Source organism: Bos taurus, chromosome 5 (genome assembly GCF_002263795.3).
Source record: "Bos taurus isolate L1 Dominette 01449 registration number 42190680 breed Hereford chromosome 5, ARS-UCD2.0, whole genome shotgun sequence".
Lineage (NCBI taxonomy): Eukaryota > Metazoa > Chordata > Mammalia > Artiodactyla > Bovidae > Bos > Bos taurus.
In genome coordinates this window covers 103,501,809-103,520,488 of record NC_037332.1, presented here as the reverse complement: position 1 = coordinate 103,520,488, position 18,680 = coordinate 103,501,809, and the positions used below count along the sequence as shown (strand labels likewise).

The 18,680-nt window shown below is 55.6% G+C and overlaps 2 protein-coding genes and 1 non-coding gene across 6 annotated transcripts; all 3 read left to right on the top strand.

Annotated features, from left to right (window-relative positions):
* Nucleotides 1–55: 55 nt before the first annotated feature.
* On the top strand, nt 56–117 carry LOC112446853 (U7 small nuclear RNA). Its single transcript, XR_003034939.1, has one exon. It is a non-coding gene; the product is annotated as a U7 small nuclear RNA (small nuclear RNA).
* Nucleotides 57–1,902, top strand: C5H12orf57 (chromosome 5 C12orf57 homolog). 2 transcript variants are annotated; one of them, XM_059886300.1, is made up of 3 exons: nt 57–434; nt 715–891; nt 1,672–1,902. In XM_059886300.1, exons 1-3 carry the CDS (start codon nt 383–385, stop codon nt 1,821–1,823), a joined length of 381 nt encoding a protein of 126 aa, XP_059742283.1. In that variant the 5' UTR covers nt 57–382; the 3' UTR covers nt 1,824–1,902.
* A 396-nt stretch (nt 1,903–2,298) lies between these two features.
* On the top strand, nt 2,299–17,989 carry PTPN6 (protein tyrosine phosphatase non-receptor type 6). Of its 3 annotated transcripts, none has more exons than XM_005207130.3 (16): nt 2,299–2,604; nt 8,706–8,828; nt 9,003–9,197; nt 11,696–11,885; nt 12,032–12,148; nt 12,234–12,347; nt 12,503–12,599; nt 12,941–13,020; nt 13,185–13,334; nt 14,326–14,457; nt 14,577–14,731; nt 16,657–16,724; nt 16,822–16,973; nt 17,070–17,161; nt 17,481–17,621; nt 17,791–17,989. In XM_005207130.3, the coding sequence occupies exons 1-15, from the start codon at nt 2,591–2,593 to the stop codon at nt 17,593–17,595; spliced, it is 1,794 nt and encodes a 597-aa protein (XP_005207187.1). In that variant the 5' UTR covers nt 2,299–2,590; the 3' UTR covers nt 17,596–17,621; nt 17,791–17,989.
* Nucleotides 17,990–18,680: the final 691 nt, after the last annotated feature.

The following is an 18,680-nucleotide window of genomic DNA, read 5'->3' as shown; positions in this document are numbered from 1 at the left end:
CTCACTGACAGCGGGGTTGGTGGCTATGCCGTGCGATCTCCGGGTGCTACGTCTGCAGTGTTACAGCTCTTTTAGAATTTGTCTAGCAGGCTTTCCGGTTTGCACCGGAAAGCCCCTCCCACACAAGTGTTTATGAACAATAGAATAATATGTGGGTGGGAAGCTTGGTTTTTTTTGATACGGGTTTTTTTTTTTTTTTTGGTCTACGTGTTTAGTCCGTTCTTGACGGAGAAGACCCGGGAGGTTGGGATTCTTGTCTGGAAATTTCCGGCTCTGTCTGATGTAGTTTCCCGTTCGCCTCCCTTCTTTGCTGCGAGGGCCGCGCTAGGAGCTGGTTCGTTTCTTGCCAGCTTGTCGTTGCTGCACGTGCATCTTTTGTCCCATGGCGTCCGCCTCGGCTCAGTCCGCGGCCCTGAGCGCCGAGCAGGCCAAGGGTGAGAAGCCTCCCATTTGCCGGGTGGGCTCCTTTCTCGAGAAGGGCGCTGGGCGAGAGGTGTGACTGCATTCGCTGGGAAGTGGGGGCGCGCGGGGACCATCCTCTTTTTAGAGGGGCCTCTTTGCCCTCAGCGAGGAATTCGGGGGCCGAATTTATCGGGTTATTACGGCTTCAGTTCACTAATCCGCTGCCCTTTTCCTTGCGCTGTCGCTCGCGTCGGCCGGACTCGGATTCCCACTCGCGGCGGCGACTCCTCCCTGGGCTGCATCCGTGCACAGTGGTCCTGGCCGAGGTGATCCAGGCGTTCTCGGCGCCGGAGAATGCTGTTCGCATGGACGAGGCTCGGGACAACGCGTGTAACGACATGGGCAAAATGCTGCAATTCGTGCTGCCCGTGGCCACGCAGATTCAGCAGGAGGTTATTAAAGCCTACGGCTTCAGCTGCGATGGGGAAGGTGGGTCGGACGGGGGTCGGCGGTGAACTGGGTCGAGGAGAGGACGATGGATCTGTTGGGTCCCTGAGCCGTCGTCCCCTTTCTCGCCACACGGCGGCAGACACAGTCTAACAGTGTTGGCGCTCAGAGCCCAGGGTCTGCTGTGAACTTGAGCCGAGAGGTTAAGTGCATGTTGTCGTTACCATTAATTATACTGTTATTCCGTTTTAAAATGAGAAATCAGGCTCTGCTAGTAAACCAGTGCTGGAGGCCACAGGAGAACTTCCTATGAGCCCCATTTTGATGGCTTTTAGTGAGATGTCTATATGACCACACACTTATGCAGCCCCCGCCCCAAAGTGTTTCAGCTAATCTGAGGGCTGGCTAATCTGAGGGTTCAGTTTCTTGGGTGAGATCACCGAGTTCTCCAAGAATGTTTATCGATTCCGCCCAGCTGGCCCATGATCCTCCTGTGTCCTGGTTATAGACTGGCGATCTCGTTCTGGTGGGTATGCATCCTTTGGGCTCTTGTGACTAAACTGCTAAAATGGTTAATCTGATCCTGGGAAGCACACTGCTCTGGGATGTATTCATTCACTGCATCCCATCCGGTCGTGCCTGGTGTAGACCAGGAAATAGTTTATCCGGACCACGCAGGGCATTGCCTGGGTCTTGTTTTGAAGACAGCTACCTGGCCAGAGGGGAAGCAGCCATCCACTCCAGCTCAGACTGCTCCCTCCTGCCATCTTGGGCACATCCGTCCCTTGTGGATGTGGACTGATGCTTCGTTCCCCTTTGCAGGTGTTCTTAAGTTTGCCCGCCTTGTTAAGTCTTACGAAGCACAGGATCCCGAGATTGCCAGCCTGTCGGGGAAGCTGAAGGCTCTGTTCCTGCCGCCCATGACCCTGCCGCCCCACGGGCCTGCTTCGGGTGGCAGCGTGGCCGCCTCCTGAGGGCTGGCCCTCCCATAACACTGCTGGGGAAGGGAAGACCTAATTGTACCGCAGTATAATAAATGTGCCTGTGACTTAGTGTTGATGTCTGTTTTTTGTGACCCTGACAACCTCTATGTCCCGCCTTATTCTCTCTTGCCTTTCAGGCTGTCCCATTTCCCTGTCCAGATCTTTCCTGTGTTCCTTCAGGGCTGGACCCGCTCCAGGGTAGACTGCAGAGTGGGAGGATGGGCCGGCCCCTCAACCTCCCTGGGTGGGGTGGCCTGCACAGCCTTCACCCCCTTTGAGCAGTGGGGCTTTCTGGACTTTTCCTGAGGGCCCTGGGCTTCTGTGCTCCTGGAGACTTCCCCATTGGCTGGTGCTCCCTCTTGGCCAGGGTGACTTCCTGGGCTTTGCCCGCAGCACCCAGCTTCCTGCGGCTCGGTTGGCTGGCGGGCCAGGTGGAGTTCCAGGTGGCTCCTCCCTTCCCCAGGGAGGGAGGCGGGGGACAGGCAGGCAGTGCTGGCCTGGCGCTAGACTGCTGAGTGGGGCTGGAGGGAGAAGCCAGCTGCTGAGGCCAGCTCCGCCCCACCTGTCCCTTTTCCGGGGTTATTTAGTCCAGGGGCTTGTCCCCGCGGTGCCTGTGGCCTGGCGGGCAGCATCGAGAGGAAAGTGGCTGGTTTCTGAGCATTCTTCCTCACCTGGCTTGGGTCCCTGCACAGCTGCGCCACGGGGCTCAACCCCGCCCCCTGTGCCTTCTGCCTGGGACTCCCCACCCCTCTGGGGAAATGCTGTCCCATGGGTAAGTCCCCTGCTCCATCTGGGTAACGGGGGGCTCCTGTTCATTCGGGAGGGAGGGGCGGGGATCCTGCTCATTCCTGACAGGTGCATGACCATGAGTGCGACCTGCCCCTGCCCCCTCCCCAGGTCACTTTTCCCCCACAAGATGCCAGAACTCCAGCCTTGTTCATGACCGTCTGACCCACCCCCCTTCTCTAGTACTTTCTCCCTGACAGATGCATATTTATTCTCACCAAATTTCTTTCTCTGCCTTCTAGTCCCCTGCTTCTGTCTTCTGCTAAGGACACGTTCCCTAGGGAGCTGAATGTCACCTGAAACATTACAAATCTGAAAGGCAGACCTGAGAAAGATGCCCTGTTGCCACTAAATGTCCCAAATCCTTCATTCCTATCTCCCTCAGTTTTCCTTCACTCCTCTGCATCAATTCATTCAGATACTGTTAAGTATCTATTGTATGCTGGTGCTTTTTAGTTTTTAAATTTTTTTAAAGATTTTTTTTTAATGTGGACCATTTTTTAAGTCTTTATTGAATTTGTTACAATATTGCTTCTGTTTTATGTTTTGCTTTTTTGGCCCCAAGTCATGTGGGAGGGATCTTAGGTCCCCAGTCAGGGACGAACCTACACCCTGGGTATTGGAAGGTGAGGTCCTAACCACAGCCAGGGAAGTTCTGCCAGGTGCTTTTTAAGGTGCTGCCAATACTGTAACAAACAAGAGAGACACAGTTCCTGCCTTCACGGAGCTTCACGCAGGTGGAAGGGGACAGACTGCCCAAGGAACCCATTAAATAGGATAATTGCCGGGTCTCAGAAGTGTTACCCAGAAAATAAACCAGCTTCACATGCTAATAAGGGACTGGGGTGCCAGTGGCATCACTGGCTGGAGGGGCCAGGGAGGGCTTTCCTGAGTCGGTGACTCAGAAGGTGAGACCTGGATGAGGAGGAAGAATCAGGCTCCAGTGCTGCTGGCAGAGGGAATGGCCAGTGCAAAGACCCTACTGTGGGAATAAACTGAATGATGGTGCCTGGAGGCAGAGTTGGCCAGTGAGGACAGAGGAGGGCTGGGTCACGTGGGGCCTTCTTGGTGTTTGGATACTACAGTGAGGACCTGCTGGGCGTCTTGGTGAGTTGGTAGGTTGGTCACCCCAAGTCCAATAAGTTCTTGCTTCTTATATTCACTTGCTCTCAGTGCACCCCTTGTCTCCTTCAGCCCCAGTGTCAAGATTCTTTTTAAAAAAAATAAAAATTTATTTTAAAATTTATTTTATTAATTATTAATGTATTTAGAAATTATTTATTGATATATTTATTTATAAATTATTGATAGATTTATTTATAATTAAATTACTTATTAATTTATGTGTAAACAAATGATTTATTGGTAGATTTATTTATAAATAATTTGTTTATTGATAGATTTATTTATATATAAATATATTTATTTATTAGTTGTGGCATGTGGGATCTAGTTCCCTGATGAGAGGTTGAACCCGAGCCCCCTGCACTGGGAGGGAGGAGTCTTAACCACTGGACCGCCAAGGAGATCCCTGCTGTCAAGGTTCTCATTGGGTCTTCTGGTCCCCAATCCCTTCCATGCTCCTGCCTCCATCATTTTCCTGCCAGATGGTTGGCAAGTCCTTTCCTGAGAAAGAATCCTTCCTTGGTTCCTCAGGCTAGCCCTGTGAGACCCTCTGCCAAGGGTCCCAGCCTCTCAGAGCAGCTCAGCTCAGCCATAGGGCCCGGCTCACAGCCAGCACTATGCTCGTGGGTCCCGTGCCAGCTCCCCAGAGGCCTCTGAGGGAGGAGCCCCTCCACCCCGGCCTCGTCGTGGGCTGTGCCCACACCCTGCCTCCTCCTCCCACAGTGGGTGGTGCAGTGGGAAGGACAGTGGACTTGTCAGACGTCAGACGGCCTTGGTTTGTTGCCTACCCCCTTCCTAGTTTGTGACCTTGGTCCAGTTACTTCTCTGAGCCTTAGTTTTTGTTTCTAAAGTTGGGCTAACATGGACTTCCCTGGTGGTCCAGTGGTTAAGAATCCATCTGCCAAGGCACAGGACATGGGTTTGATCCCTGGTCTGGGTAGATTCCACACGTTGAAGGCCAACTAAGCCCTTGGGCCACAACTACTGAGCCTTTGAGCCCCAGAACCCGTGCTCTGCAAAAGAGAAGCCACAGCACTGAGAAGCCCATGTACCTCAACTAGAGAAAGACCACAAGCAGCAGGGAAGACCCAGCACAGCCAAAAATAAATAAATAAAAATAAAATTGGCTAACAGGACCTACTAAATAGGGTTGGCATATACATTAATAATGTCACATAAAAGCTGTTCATACTAAAAGCTGACTTCATATTGGCTTTTTATATCAGCATTTGGGAAATATTGTTAAACCCATTTATCAGGTAGGGATACTGAGGCCCAGGGAACTTCAAGAGCTTTCTAGAGATTACTTTGTTTGCTCTTCCAGACTGCCTGTCTTTCTGCATCCCCGTTGATCTTCATCTCTGCCTTTATCTCCTTGCTTCCCAAGTGAGTAATTTTCTCTTCTGAATTAGTAGGCCCTTACTTTTTTAACTTTCAGCTTCCTTGAGCCTGTTTACCTCCCTTTAAAAAAAAAAATGGGGAAAATAATTCCTAGATCCGGTAGTCTAGTGGTTAAGAATCAGGGGACATGGGTTTGATCCCTGGTCCGGGAAGATCCCATTTGCAGAGGGACAACTAAGACCGTGGGCCACAACCACTGAGCCCTGAGGGATGTCTGAGGCCCAAATGGGAGTGTGTGTGTGTGCATGTGCAAGCGCTCTGTGAACTCCAGAGCACTTACGCCAAGGGAAGGGTGGTGCTTCTTCTTTATTTTCCTGCCAAGGGACAGTAGAGACTGTACATACCATCCCAGTGTCTGTCTGCCTTCTGACTTGACACCCTTCAGAGAAATTCCTGTCTCTTTCATGGTCAGGAGTTTCTGGGTACCTAGTTAGTTTCTTTTTTAAAATTCCAGAGGGAGAGCGGCTTGTGGCCACTGTACAGGGGGTGTTGGGTGCTACGTAGGGACCTGCAACTTTGTGGGTGGTTGGGATGATGTGTCCACGTGTGGGTGTTTGCACCTGACTATGTGCATGTGTAGATGGACTTGGGTGATGAGGTTGCCTTTAGTGGGACTGGGTGTGCCTAAGTGGATGCTTGTGTGTGCGTGCGTGCACTCATGTGTGTGTATACTCATCTGTACGTGACAAGCAGGGTGTGCATGGGTAGGACTGGAGCTGGGCTTGTGACCATGTATGTACATGGGTCTGGATGAATGTGGTCATTTGACACATGCTCTGTGTGAGACATGGTGCTAAGTTTTAACCACTTGGAGGTGAGCCATACCAGCTGTGGACCTCCTGTGCTGGAGGTGAGGGGCCCCTGTAGTGGAGGTGATGGTGTCCATTCTCTTCCTGCCCCCTGCTGTGAGGGAGAGTTCATAGTCTTTCAGGGCTACTGCCTAAGATAGAGGTAGTCAGTGTTAGACCATGAGATAAACAGATCAAGCAGGGTCTCCAGAAATCCTTTCTGGGGGTGGGGAGGGCGGTGAATTGATATTCAAAAAATGATAAAATAGCCAACATAAGAAAATAGACTTTCATTGGGCTTGAATAGTTTGTTATTTATTTTTCCTTCTTTTTTGAGGCATAGCATACATGATGTGCTTGAATACTGAACATCACATTTACTTCATCTGTGTACACACCACTCAGATCTGCTATCCCAGAAATTGCCATCTCCCAGTCAGTATACTTATTTTAATGAAGGGATGACATGCCCATGCTACAGTCTTCAAAAAGGTGGACTGAAGGGACTTCGCTGGTGGTCCAGTGGCTAAGACTCCAGGCCCCCAAGGCAGGGGGCCTGGGAGAGATGCCTGCTCGGGGAAGTAGATCCCACATGCAGCAACTAAAGATCCTGCAGGCTGCAATGAAGCTCAAAGATCCTGCATGTCACAACTAAGACTTGGTGCAGCCAATTAAATAAGTAATAAATACAAAAATATTAAAAAAAAAAAAAAAAAGGTGGAAGGAGGGAGAAGGAAAGGTCCCTCCCAGCGCTTTCCTCCAGCTACCCGTTCTGGTCCCTTCCCTAGGGAATCCACTCACAGGGTTTCTTGTGTATCTTTTTTATTTTAATTTTGGCTGTGCCCCAGGGCTTGTGGAATCTTAGTTCCCCTACCAGGGATTGAACCCTTGCAGTCTGTAGTCCTAACCACTGGAAGTGTCCTAAACACTGGACTCCCAGGGAAGTCCTCTCTTGTGTATCTTGCACTGGGCTTCTTTCCTCTTGCTTTGGTTTGGCGGTATGTTTGTATTTGGAATTAGATGGAGTATCACAAGCTTTTAGTGTTTAGGGACTCCCCAGGTGAATGGGCCCTGAGAATAGGCCATGGCCAGATCTGGGTGCCCCTCTGCAGCCCAGGAGACAGGCCCCTGGTCAGAGTCCTGAGCTCCGTTGGATTCAGACCAGACCCCCTCAGCAAGAACCTACAGTTCAGACTCCAGTGGATCCATCCATAGGGCTGGGGGCTCTGGCCCCACCTGCTTCCCATTCTGCTTCTCACCTGACTGCAGGGTTGGGGAATGGTGGATGGCCCAAAGGCCGAGGACAAGAAGTAGGGAAGATGCCAGTTGGACAGGGCTGCTCCAGGGTCATTTTGTCCAGCCCTCTGTCCCAGGGCACCTATTCAGATGTGTGTGTCGAGGGAGGGTTTCTATCCTTCTAAGAGGCATCTGCCCAGCCTAAACAGTTAGGAAACTGCCCGCTCCCACTTTGGCCTGATTGGAAGAGTCTCTCAACCTCTGTTAGTTTTTTTTTTTTTAAATTATTTATTTATTTGGCTGCACCGAGTCTTAGTTGCAGCATGTGGGATCTAGTTCCCTGACCAGAGATCAAACCTGGGCCCCCTGTATTAGGAGCAGAGTCTTAGCCACTGGACCCCTAGGGAAGTGCCGCCCTCCCCAACCTTTTTAACTTTTTCTTTTCTTTTTTGAAATTTACTTATTTGGCTATGTCCAGTTTTAGTTGCAGTACACAGGATCTTCCATTGTGGTACACAGATTTAGTCATGGCACAGGCTCAGTTGCTCCAAAGTATGTGGGATCTTAGCTCTCTGCCCAGTGATCGAACCTGTGATGCCTGCCTGCATTGCAAGGCAGATTCTTAACCACTGAACCACTAGGGAAGTCCCTTAACTTTTTATTTAACTTCTTATTCTGTTCTCTGAAGCCCTGAGGCCTGGCATATAGTAGCTAAAATCACTAGCTTTGGAGCCAGGCCGTCTGGTTTGCACTCTGGTTTGCTTTATTGACCGTGTGGCCCTGGGGCGAGCTGCCTTCAAGCCCAGAGCCTCAGGTTCTTTGTCTGGAAAATGGGAATAATGAAGGTACCTGCTTCACAGGGCTACCGTGAGGACATATCAGATAAGGCAGGTAAATACTGCCCAGCACAGTGCCTGTTGTCTAGGCAGACTCTACTAATGATAGTTGCCACCCTCACCATTATTATTGGTTTGGACCAGGGAAGGCTGCATGGACCAGGAAGAGATGGCGCGTGACTGTGTGGGTTCCTATGGACCAAGCATGAGCTGGCCTAGGGCGCTGGAGGCTCACGTGTGTTCTTATTCGGGTGGTCGTATGCGGAGGGCCACCCTCCCCAGGCCTTCGATGGCAGGCGTGTGGGAAGCGGGTCCTGTCCCCACCCCCACCGCCACCCCGTGCTTCTCCCTGCTCTGCCCTAAAACGAGAAGTGAGTGAGTTCCCCCAAGGGGTCGGCCGCGCCCCTTCCTGTCCCCGCCCTGCCGGCTGCCCCAGGCCAGTGGAGTGGCAGCCCCAGAAGCAGGACAGGACGGGGCTGGGTGGCGAGGTGGCCCGGGTGCTGATAGCTGCCAGAGCTTAGCCCCAGCGTCCCCCGCCTGCCCAGACTCAGCGGCACCACCCCGTTGCCTGCAAGCCTTCACCCCACTCCCCGCCCCGGGCACCCCAGGATGGTGAGGTAAGGGCCGGGCACCCATGGTAGGCAGGAGGCAGGGTGCCCCAGGGCCCTGGGGCCTCTCCTCACCAGCCTCCCGGCCCCCAGGTGGTTTCACCGAGACCTCAGTGGGCTGGATGCGGAGACCCTGCTCAAGGGCCGAGGGGTCCACGGAAGCTTCCTGGCACGGCCCAGCCGCAAGAACCAGGGTGACTTCTCCCTCTCCGTCAGGTAGGTGGCCCGCGGCTCCAGCCGGGGGTGGGGTGCCAGCCCTTGGCTGCTCGTTTCGCTTCCCCAGGCTCTTGGATGTATCCACCCCAACCCTGCCCGGGACCCCCACCGCCCCCCACCACCCGACCTCCACTCTCCCTTCCACTGGCCTTACCTCCACTGGGTGCCCTGCAGGGTTGGGGACCAGGTGACTCATATTCGGATCCAGAACTCTGGGGACTTCTACGATCTGTATGGAGGGGAGAAGTTCGCAACGTTGACGGAGCTGGTGGAGTACTACACGCAGCAGCAGGGTGTTCTACAGGACCGAGACGGCACTATCATCCACCTCAAGTACCCGCTGAACTGCTCAGACCCCACCAGTGAGAGGTGAGGGTCTTCGCTCCCTGGCCCGCCCCACCGAGAAGTGGGCTGTCCTCCTCGCCTTGGGCCTCTTCCCCCCGTGTGATCCATGGGCTCCCTTTCCATCAACTCCTAGGAAGCAAGAGAAGGTTGCCTGGCCCTTCTCCAGGGTCCCTGTGCACCTGCGCCCCAGGCCCTACCATTGCCAGAGAGGCCTCTCCTCGTGGCTGTGTCTCCCAAATGGCCGGCTCTGTTGTTAGAAAGATGGAATCTGACCTCTTGTAACTGTTCCCTCCCCAGCACGGGTTCCTATGGTTGAGGAGGAGCGTAGGGGTCAGCGTGTATGAGGACACGCAACCTCATCTCAGTGTCCCCTGAGAATGGGTCTGCCCTCTGGGGCTGGCTAGTGCTGGACTAGTCCCTTGACCAGACCCACATCATTGAAAACTGTCATAGGGGTGCAAGGGCCTTGTAGCTGGGCACAGGACAATACTCTAAGCATTTCCCGCCCATCTTTCTGGTTTCAAAGATATGGTCCCCAGAACTGGGCTGGCTACTCCCCAGGTGGTCTCCCCAAAGTGTGCGCAGACCCAAAGACTCTGCATTTTATGGGCGGGTTGGGGGGTGTCTCATTTTCCAGTTGTTTCTCCATGATAGCTCCTATAATTAGGGGAAGGGCAGCTGAACAACTCTGGGTTGTTATGGGGGATTTTTTTGCACACTCCTAGGGCCAAGGCCACTTGTCCTTGTCCTGTATTTGTGCATCGATTGTCGGAATGATTCTGAACCTGGATTCTCTCAGCTTTCGGTCTTTCTGAGATGCGTGCCTCCCAGCTTGCACCGTATTTTATTCAAGTCACTGGCTAAGACTGAGAACTGGATGAGGCTGGGGAAAAGGCCCCAGACCCACCCCTGGAGACCCTTTTCCCCATGAACATGCAGCCAAAGATCCATTTCTGGTGAAGCCGCCTCCCCTAGGAGGGAAGCACTTGGATGCCCTTGCTGGTGTCTGTCCTTCCCTGGTGTTCACTGCCTCTCACCCTCTTCCTGCACCCCACCTGCCACATTCATGGGGATTTTCTGCCCAGATCCTCTTAGGTTCTTCATGACCTGGCCTCCTCCTTGTCCACAGCCAGGGTCCGGCCTACTGGCTGCTGCCAGAGGATGGGTGGATACAGGGGTGGTTGAAGATGGAACTGCAAGAGGGATGGAGCTGAGAGGACCCCCTGGGGCCTGGGGTCAGGGTTCAAATTGTGGCTGGAAGAGGTCAGGGACAGAGGGACTCAAGACCAGGGCAGCTGACTTAAAGAGGGGCTTTTGGTTCCCCACGCCAGGAGGCCTGGATCCACCCTTGACCCTGGGAACCTGTGGGGAACGCTCTTTATCCCAACCTCTGCTCTGGTTTGCTCTGGTTCTTGGCCTTGGCAGCTGCCCCTCCTCTGGGGGGAATTTGCATTTGTCCCCTCAATGGCTAGCTCTTTGCCTGTGGTCAGCCTGACATTTGCATGGAGACTTCCTCATCCTGTGGGGCCTGGGGGAAGAGGGTTAGCCCCCTCCCCACTGCTTGAGGGCCCTGGTCTATCCCTGAGTGGTGGGATATGGTGGCCCAGGGGTCCTGCACGGGCTGGGGACTCTGGAGGTCTCCGAGCTGCAGTCTCCTCTGGGCTGAAGTACGACGGGGTAGGACAGACTGGCCCCCTCCCTCCTTCCCCCCATTCCTGCGGTTGGAAAATGCCCCCCCTTCCCCTGTCCCTGGGCTGAGGAAACCTCACAACCTCACTTCTCACTCTCTCCCCAGAAGGAGTTTTGTGTTTTTTCCATCACGTGGTTTCCTGTGGGGCTGGGCATTGTGGGGCTACAGTTTCCTCCTGGGAAGGGGGTGTGTTGTGGGGAAAGGTCCTAGTTCTGCTTTCTGCCCCTCTGAGCCCCTCGAGCCTCCCCCCCCAACACTGAACCCCAGCAGCCCCTTCAGTGACATCACCTGGGGAACCCCAAAGCCCCCAAACCACTATTCACCCCGCGGGCTTGTCCACCTTCCCGACCCCCAGGGGGACTTCTCCCCATTTCCCCTCCCTTGTGACTTCCGTCTCTCCCAACCCCATTGCTGTCTGTGGTTTGGCCTCCGTCTGCATTTCTGCTTCCCTCGCCTAGCCCTGTCTTTCATGGAGACCCTTCCTGGGTTTCTCCCCTCTGAACATTCTGGATGTGGCTGCCTTTCTGCCTGTGTCTTAAACTTGCAGAGGTGGGCTTGCTTAGAAGTCCTGAGGCTTGCCACTTATCAGCTGGGGCCTTGGGCCAGTGTGCAACTGCCCAGCCTCAGTCTCCTCATCTGCAGAATGGGTAGTACCTACCTCTTAGGTTTCTGTGAGAGTGACGGACCTACTCATAGTGGCGGATTTGAGAGCATGTAGCAGAGCTCAGTTCAGCACATGGCAGGGGCCCAAGTTCCCTGCCCCCTCCCTGAGTGTCTGCCCAGCGCCCGCCCCCGGCCTCAGTCTCATTTCCCCGGATGCCGTCTTCCCTAGGTGGTACCATGGCCACATGTCTGGAGGGCAGGCAGAGACTTTGCTGCAGGCCAAGGGGGAGCCTTGGACTTTCCTTGTGCGTGAGAGCCTCAGCCAGCCTGGAGATTTTGTGCTGTCCGTGCTCAGCGACCAGCCCAAGGCTGGCCCCGGCTCCCCGCTCAGAGTCACCCATATCAAAGTCATGTGTGAGGTAAGGCCTCTGGGCACCAGGGAGGCACCCCGCTGGGGGTTCCCTCTGTGCCCACAGCCATACCCTTGGGGAGGGGCAGCCTGGGCTTTGGTCCAAGGCTCGGGGTCCAGGCAGGGAGACAGGTGGCCTGACTTGGAGCCCCTCAGGGCGGACGCTACACAGTGGGGGGTTCGGAGACCTTCGACAGCCTCACTGACCTGGTGGAGCATTTCAAGAGGACGGGGATCGAGGAGGCCTCCGGCGCTTTCGTCTACCTACGGCAGGTGAGGGGTGGGCCTGGCTGCCTCCTCCCATTCCCTGAGCCTCTGAGCTCTATAAGCGGCTGACTTCTGGCCTCCCCCACCCCAGCCATACTATGCCACGAGGGTGAACGCGGCTGACATTGAGAACCGGGTCTTGGAACTGAACAAGAAGCAGGAGTCAGAGGAGACAGCCAAGGCCGGCTTCTGGGAGGAGTTTGAGGTTTGTGATGGGACCAGCAGGGTGAAGGGCGTGGGGTCCCAGACAGACCCCGTCTCCTCGCTCCCCATCCTCATGTTAGTCTGCCCCATGACCTCTCCACCCATGGATGCCCCTCTCCTGGGCCTGAGGCTCCATTTCCCCAACTCGTCCCACAGAGTCTGCAGAAGCAGGAGGTGAAAAACTTGCACCAGCGGCTGGAAGGGCAGCGGCCAGAAAACAAGAGCAAGAACCGTTACAAGAACATCCTTCCGTGTGAGCACCCTGGGCAGCCTCCAGCCCGCGCCCAACTCAGGCAGCGTCCACTCACCCAGGAGATGCCTCTCCCCTAGCTGACCTCCCCCCATCTCAGACGGTCTCCTTCCCCAGCTCTATGAGGGACCCCCACCCACAAGGGCATCCCTCCTTCCTCCAGGCTCCCAGAGAATCCCCTCATACCCCACCCCACCACCTTCTTCCTCTGAAACCTCCAGCCCACAACCCATGTGGGTCCCCCACACCGGCCTGCCCACAGGGCTTCTGGGCAAGGATGGCTTGGGAGCTCAAGAAGGGTTTCTGACCCAGGCCCTTCTTGCATCCTTTCTGCCCACTCCCAGTTGACCACAGTCGAGTGGTCCTGCAGGGACGCGACAGTAACATCCCTGGGTCTGACTACATTAACGCCAACTATGTGAAGGTCGGTGTGCTCGCCGGTCATGGTGGGGTGGGGACGGGAAATGGACCCCGGCTCCTGGGGATACTGGGTCCAGAGACATCGGGTGAAGCCAGAGCTGTTGCCATGGGTGAGTGGGTGGGTGGATGAGGGGCTCACAGTCCTGCTCGTCTCTGCACTCTGTCCAGAACCAGCTGCTAGGCCCTGATGAGAACGCTAAGACCTACATCGCCAGCCAGGGCTGCCTGGAGGCCACGGTCAACGACTTTTGGCAGATGGTGTGGCAGGAGAACACCTGCGTCATTGTCATGACCACCCGGGAGGTGGAGAAGGGCCGGGTAGGCTGAGCCCCGCGCTGCCCCCACCCCCAGGACGACTCCACCACCATTAAGCTGGAGAGACACTTAGGGGCACCTCGGAGGGCAAGGGCCCGACCTCCTTGGGGAACTGAGAAAGAAATCTGAGTACACGATAACTCCTGGGTCTCTGCTTCCTATGTGGGACTCCCCTGACCACCAGACCCAGATTTCCAGAGGCCTCCATCCCTTAAGTGTCCCCCCGCCCTGTGCCCACCATCTCCCTCAGGGTAGTAATCCCTCCTCTCCACTCAGCCTCATTACTCTCTCTGAAGTCGGTCCCAAACTGTCACCCCCATGGGCAGGCTGCCCCCTTGCACGGCACCCTTTGCCCTGGAGTGGCTGTGACCTGTGCAGAAGTATGTAACCTCTGCGTCAGGCTGTCCCCCCGAGGACCCTGGTACTCAGGCTCGGTGGCTACCCTCCAGCCCTCACCTCTGACCTGCCAGGCTCCTTCAGGTTTCTGTGCCTCTGCAGCAGCTCATTTCTCCTAGGAAGTGACTTCCTCTCTCCTCCCTATCTCTGCCCGACAGACTCCTCGTTGTTTATAAAGACCCGGCTCACATGCTCCCTCCTCTGTGAAGCCATCCCTGATTTCCTCCGTTACCTAGAGAGAGAATTAGTCTCTGCCTGCACCCCCTTACCCCGGGCTCCTCAGCAGCTCAGTTCCCTGGCTCACCCTTCTCTCTGTGAGCTCCTGGAGGCACTGGCGCACCAGGCTGTGTCTTACTTGTGTCTGGCACTCCAGCCTGGTTGGTGCGGCTTCAGGTGCGAGGCCTATACCAGCCAGCATGCGCGGAATGACTTGTTGAACGGCTGATCAGGTCTCACCACCTGGAGCATGCTGAGCCAAGATCTAAGCCTCTGACTCTTGGCCAGGTCACCCATTCATCTGTCAGATGCTACGGGGCCAGCACCGGGCACTCAGGCCCTGCCTCTGTGCCTTACATCCCCCACCCCCCTCTCTTTTCAGAACAAATGTGTTCCATACTGGCCAGAAGTGGGCAGTCAGCGTGTTTACGGACCCTACACTGTAACCAATTGCGGGGAACACGACACAACTGAGTACAAACTCCGAAACTTACAGGTCTCCCCGCTGGAAAATGTGAGTGTCCCCTGCTCCTGCCCCAGGCTGGGGGCCCTGCTCACGCTCATTCTTCTGGGTTGGATAGAATGAAGCCACGTTGGGGAGCAGGGCACATTGACCCTATGTCCTCCACCCAGGAGAACCTGATTCGGGAGATTTGGCACTACCAGTACCTGAGCTGGCCTGATCACGGGGTCCCCAGTGAGCCTGGGGGTGTTCTCAGCTTCCTGGACCAGATCAACCAGCGGCAGGAGAGTCTGCCTCACGCAGGGCCCATCATCGTGCATTGCAGGTGAGAGTGACAATGATGTGATATCGGTGATAATAATCCAAGTAGTAGCTGGCAAGTGAGTACTGCCAAGCGCCCTGCACTGTTGTAAGCGAATTACACGAGAATGCATTTAAAGCCTCCCAGGCCCTCCACCTCTTCTGGGTTCCCTGATGGCTTCCAGACCCATGGGTGGAACTTAGCTTGAACCAAGCCCATGGCTTGAGCCTGTGCCTGGCATGGGGAGTCTCCATAGAGATATGGCGTCCGGTCCAGTCTAGTTCAACCTGCCATGTGCAAATGAGGAAATGGGCCAAGCCTCTTGTCAGGTCACTGCTGGTCCGTGGGGGGAACCTGGAGCAGGGCTCACGGTAGACCCAGGTCCTGGTCACTACTGTTTTTTCACACATGCCTACCCACGGTGTTTCTCCTTGGGGTCGGTGTGGCTTCCCAACTCTTCTCTTTACCGTCTGCAGCCATGAGGTGGAGGGGTGCCGAGGCCTCTTCATGCCACTCCTATTTCTCCCTTCCTGCCAGTGCCCCCAGCTCAGCCCCTCGGCTCATGCACCACTAGGTCCACTGGAGCTCCCCATGTTCATGTTCGGGAGACCCTGCTGAGCTGGGGAGCTGAGGGAGCAATGAGCAGCAGGGGCCCCAGCAGGTCGCCTGGCCTGGGTGGAGGGGAGGGGATAGGCAGGGGTTGCTGGACAGATGTAGCTTCTGTAAATTCCAGCTCCTCCACTCCCTGGCTGTGTGATCTCAGACAAATGACTTCATGTCTCTGATCCTCAGGTTCCTTATCTGTAAAGTCAATGTTTCATGGGGCTGTGGCAAACGTGAAACCCTCTCACTGTGTCTGGAGTACAGTAAATGCTCCAGAAGGGGGGTCGTTCATGTTTTTATATCTCCCGTGGTGGGGACGGGGGTCTGTTTCCTTCCCTTCCCTTCCTGCTCCCTCCATGTGACCCAGGCTCTGAGGGCAAGGACTTCCTCCTTCTGTCCACCAGCTCTTGTGTGTCCTGGGGCAGGGCTGGGTGGGGTGAGCCTGGAGGTACCCCCCACGTGCTGTCTCAGGGACTCTACCTCCAGGGACAGGCCCATCGCCAAGAATGACCCGGCTGCCTGTGCCTGCCCCCCCCCACCTTCTTGAAATCCCCATGGCCTTAATTTAGACGTTACAGGAAGGAAGTGGGTGAGAGGGTGTTATTTTTAACAATCTGGGTTTGAAATTAGACAGTGCGACTTGGGGCATCGGCCTGACTGGCCTAGTGGTGGAGGTGAAACTGGGGTCTCTGTGGGGTCTTGAGGCTGCTGGGGTCTGTGTGCCCAGGGTGTGGCAGCAGAGGGTGGGGAGGAGGGGAGACCTCCTGTTAGCTGCTCCCCAAGTCTCCTGAGCCCAGTGGCCTCGTGGCCCGCAGGCGGGAGAACTGTCCTCACCCTGCTGTCAGGATCTGAAGAAAAAGGGAGATGCAGCCTTACAGAAAGATGGTCCTCATGTGAAGAGGGCAGCCTGGCTCGGGCCAAAGCTGTGGGAGAGGGCCCGGGAGGCCAGGGTGCCAGGGTAGTAGGCAGGACAGGTGGGATGGGGTCCCAGGTCTCCTGAGGTGGTGGGGGCAAGAGGGAGAAGTGGAAGCAGGCGGTGGGGCTGGGAAGGACTGGGATGGACATCGGGGAGCAGCGTCTTAGCACTTGTGTGCAAGGCTCTCCCCCCAAATCCCTTGGCTGGAGGGATGAGCATGGGTGCAGAGTTGGGCAAACCCCTACCCTGCCTGCCCGACCCCCACCGCACTGACCCAGTCAGGTTCCAGCAGCTTGTATCACTGACCTTTCCCTAAGCTCCACCCCTGCCTTCTGCCCGCTCCCTAAGCCCCGCCCCTGCCGGCGCCGTTTAAGCCCCTGGTTCCCGGCCTAGGAGGGCTGGGCCTCTCACGCGCCCCTTCTCTCCCTAGCGCCGGCATCGGCCGCACGGGCACCATCATTGTCATCGACATGCTCATGGAGAGCATCTCCACCAAGGGTGAGGGTGACCGGTTGGGGACGCTGGGTCTGGTGGGAGAGCAGCCCCCGCCTTCGCCTCCGCTTGGGGCCTGACATCCGGCTGCCCTCTCGGCCAGGCCTGGACTGTGACATCGACATCCAGAAGACCATCCAGATGGTGCGGGCCCAGCGCTCGGGCATGGTGCAGACGGAGGCTCAGTACAAGTTCATCTACGTGGCCATCGCCCAGTTCATCGAGACCACCAAGAAGAAGTTGGAGGTCATGCAGGTGCGAGCAGAGGGGCCTGGCTGGGCTGAGGGGGCCAGTGGGCGTCATGGGGTGCTGCTGGGACCACCGGCCTCCCAACCACACCTCTCCCCGCAGTCCCAGAAGGGCCGGGAATCGGAATACGGGAACATCACCTACCCGCCAGCAATGAAGAACGCCCACGCCAAGGCCTCCCGCACCTCCTCTAAGTGAGTGGCTCCTGCCTAGCCGGACCTTCCTTCCCAGGGAGGTTCGGGTTCAAGTATAAGCTTAGTTCTTACAACCTGTATTCACAAGTGTCTTCTGAGTGCCCTTCCACGTGGGGCCTGAGCTGAGTACACTGATGTGTGAGGTGGAGCCTTTGCCCCGAGGAGCTTCTAATCTAGTGTTAGGACACAGTCAGGGCTGGTGTCCTTGCTTTCCTGGCCTCAGTTTGCTCACCTGTGAGATGGGTTGACCCCATGTCACCCCAGGCTGGTGCTGGGGAACCCTGCCCCTGTCTCCTGACCCGCTGGCCCCGCCCTGCAGACACAGGGAGGACGTGTATGAGAATGTGCACAGTAAGAACAAGAAGGAGGAGAAGGTGAAGAAACAGCGGTCAGCAGACAAGGAGAAGAACAAGGGCTCCTTGAAGAGGAAGTGAGCCGGGCTCGTCCTGGGGCGGCCATGGTACGGCCCTTCCCTGGCCTGTCCCTGGGGCTTCCCAGCTGGTCTTTCTGCCCTGGATAGAGGGGGCGGCTGTGGCCTCACCCTGCCTTCCCAACCCCACCAGACCTGCGCCTTGTCCCCCACTCCAGGTCCAGCCCCGGCCTTATCCCTTCCTCCCTTCCCTTTGCAGCCTCAGCCCGGTCTCTGCAGAGGCCTCCAGTGGATGACCCACAGCCTGAACCTTGGAGCAACACCCCTCCCCCATTCTATTGTAATTTAAATGGCCGTGTGCCCACCTCCCTCTCCTGGGATCCTGTATATAGCCCCGCAAGGCCCCAGGTGGGGCCAGGCCGGTCTCCTCTTGTAAATAAAGCCTCTAGGTCACTGTGTGTGGGTCTCTAACTCTGTGTGCCTGGCGGGAGGGGGAGGCAGGCAGGGAGCCTTCACAGTCTAACAGGCGAGTGTGAGCATGGGCCTGGTCTGGCTGTCTCTTCCCTTTCTTTAAAGCGGAGGGTGATCCTGCCAGGGTGGTTGTGAAGATCACTGAGATCAGGGATGATGATATAACTGGCAACAATAATTCATCACACTTTTTTTTTTAAACACATTGTATTTATTGGATTGCACTGGGTCTTGAAGAATCTTTAGTTGCATCAGGTGAACTCTTAATTGCAGCAAGTGAGATCTACATCCTCGACCAGGGATGGAACCTGGGCCCCCGTGCCATGGAAGTATGAAGTCTTAACCACTGGACCACCAGGGAAATCCCAATTCTTGGGACACCTTGGCATGTGTCAGGTGCGGTTTAAGAGACTAAAAGCATTGTGGACTTCCCTGGTGGTCCAGTAGTTAAGACTCTGAGCCTCCAGTGCAAGAGGTACAGGTTAGATCCCTGGTCAGGGAACTAAGATCCTACAGGTCATGTGGCGTGGTCAAAAAAAAATGTAAAAAACAAGACCCCCCCCCCCAAAAAAAAAAGAACAAAACCAAGACTAAAAGTATTGAATCGAGGTACCTGTATCATTCCGATTTTACAGTGGGACAAGCTGAGACACAGAGAGATTAAATAACTTGCTCGAG

Bases quoted from the DNA above. Each gene is read 5' to 3' on its own strand.
- C5H12orf57 (XM_059886300.1), top strand. From the start codon at position 383: ATGGCGTCCGCCTCGGCTCAGTCCGCGGCCCTGAGCGCCGAGCAGGCC. The intron at 435-714 runs GTGAGAAGCCTC...ATCCGTGCACAG, and splicing joins GAGCGCCGAGCAGGCCAAGG to TGGTCCTGGCCGAGGTGATC. The intron at 892-1,671 runs GTGGGTCGGACG...TCCCCTTTGCAG, and splicing joins CTTCAGCTGCGATGGGGAAG to GTGTTCTTAAGTTTGCCCGC.
- PTPN6 (XM_005207130.3), top strand. The intron at 14,458-14,576 runs GTGAGTGTCCCC...TCCTCCACCCAG, and splicing joins AGGTCTCCCCGCTGGAAAAT to GAGAACCTGATTCGGGAGAT. The intron at 17,162-17,480 runs GTGAGTGGCTCC...CCCGCCCTGCAG, and splicing joins GCCTCCCGCACCTCCTCTAA to ACACAGGGAGGACGTGTATG.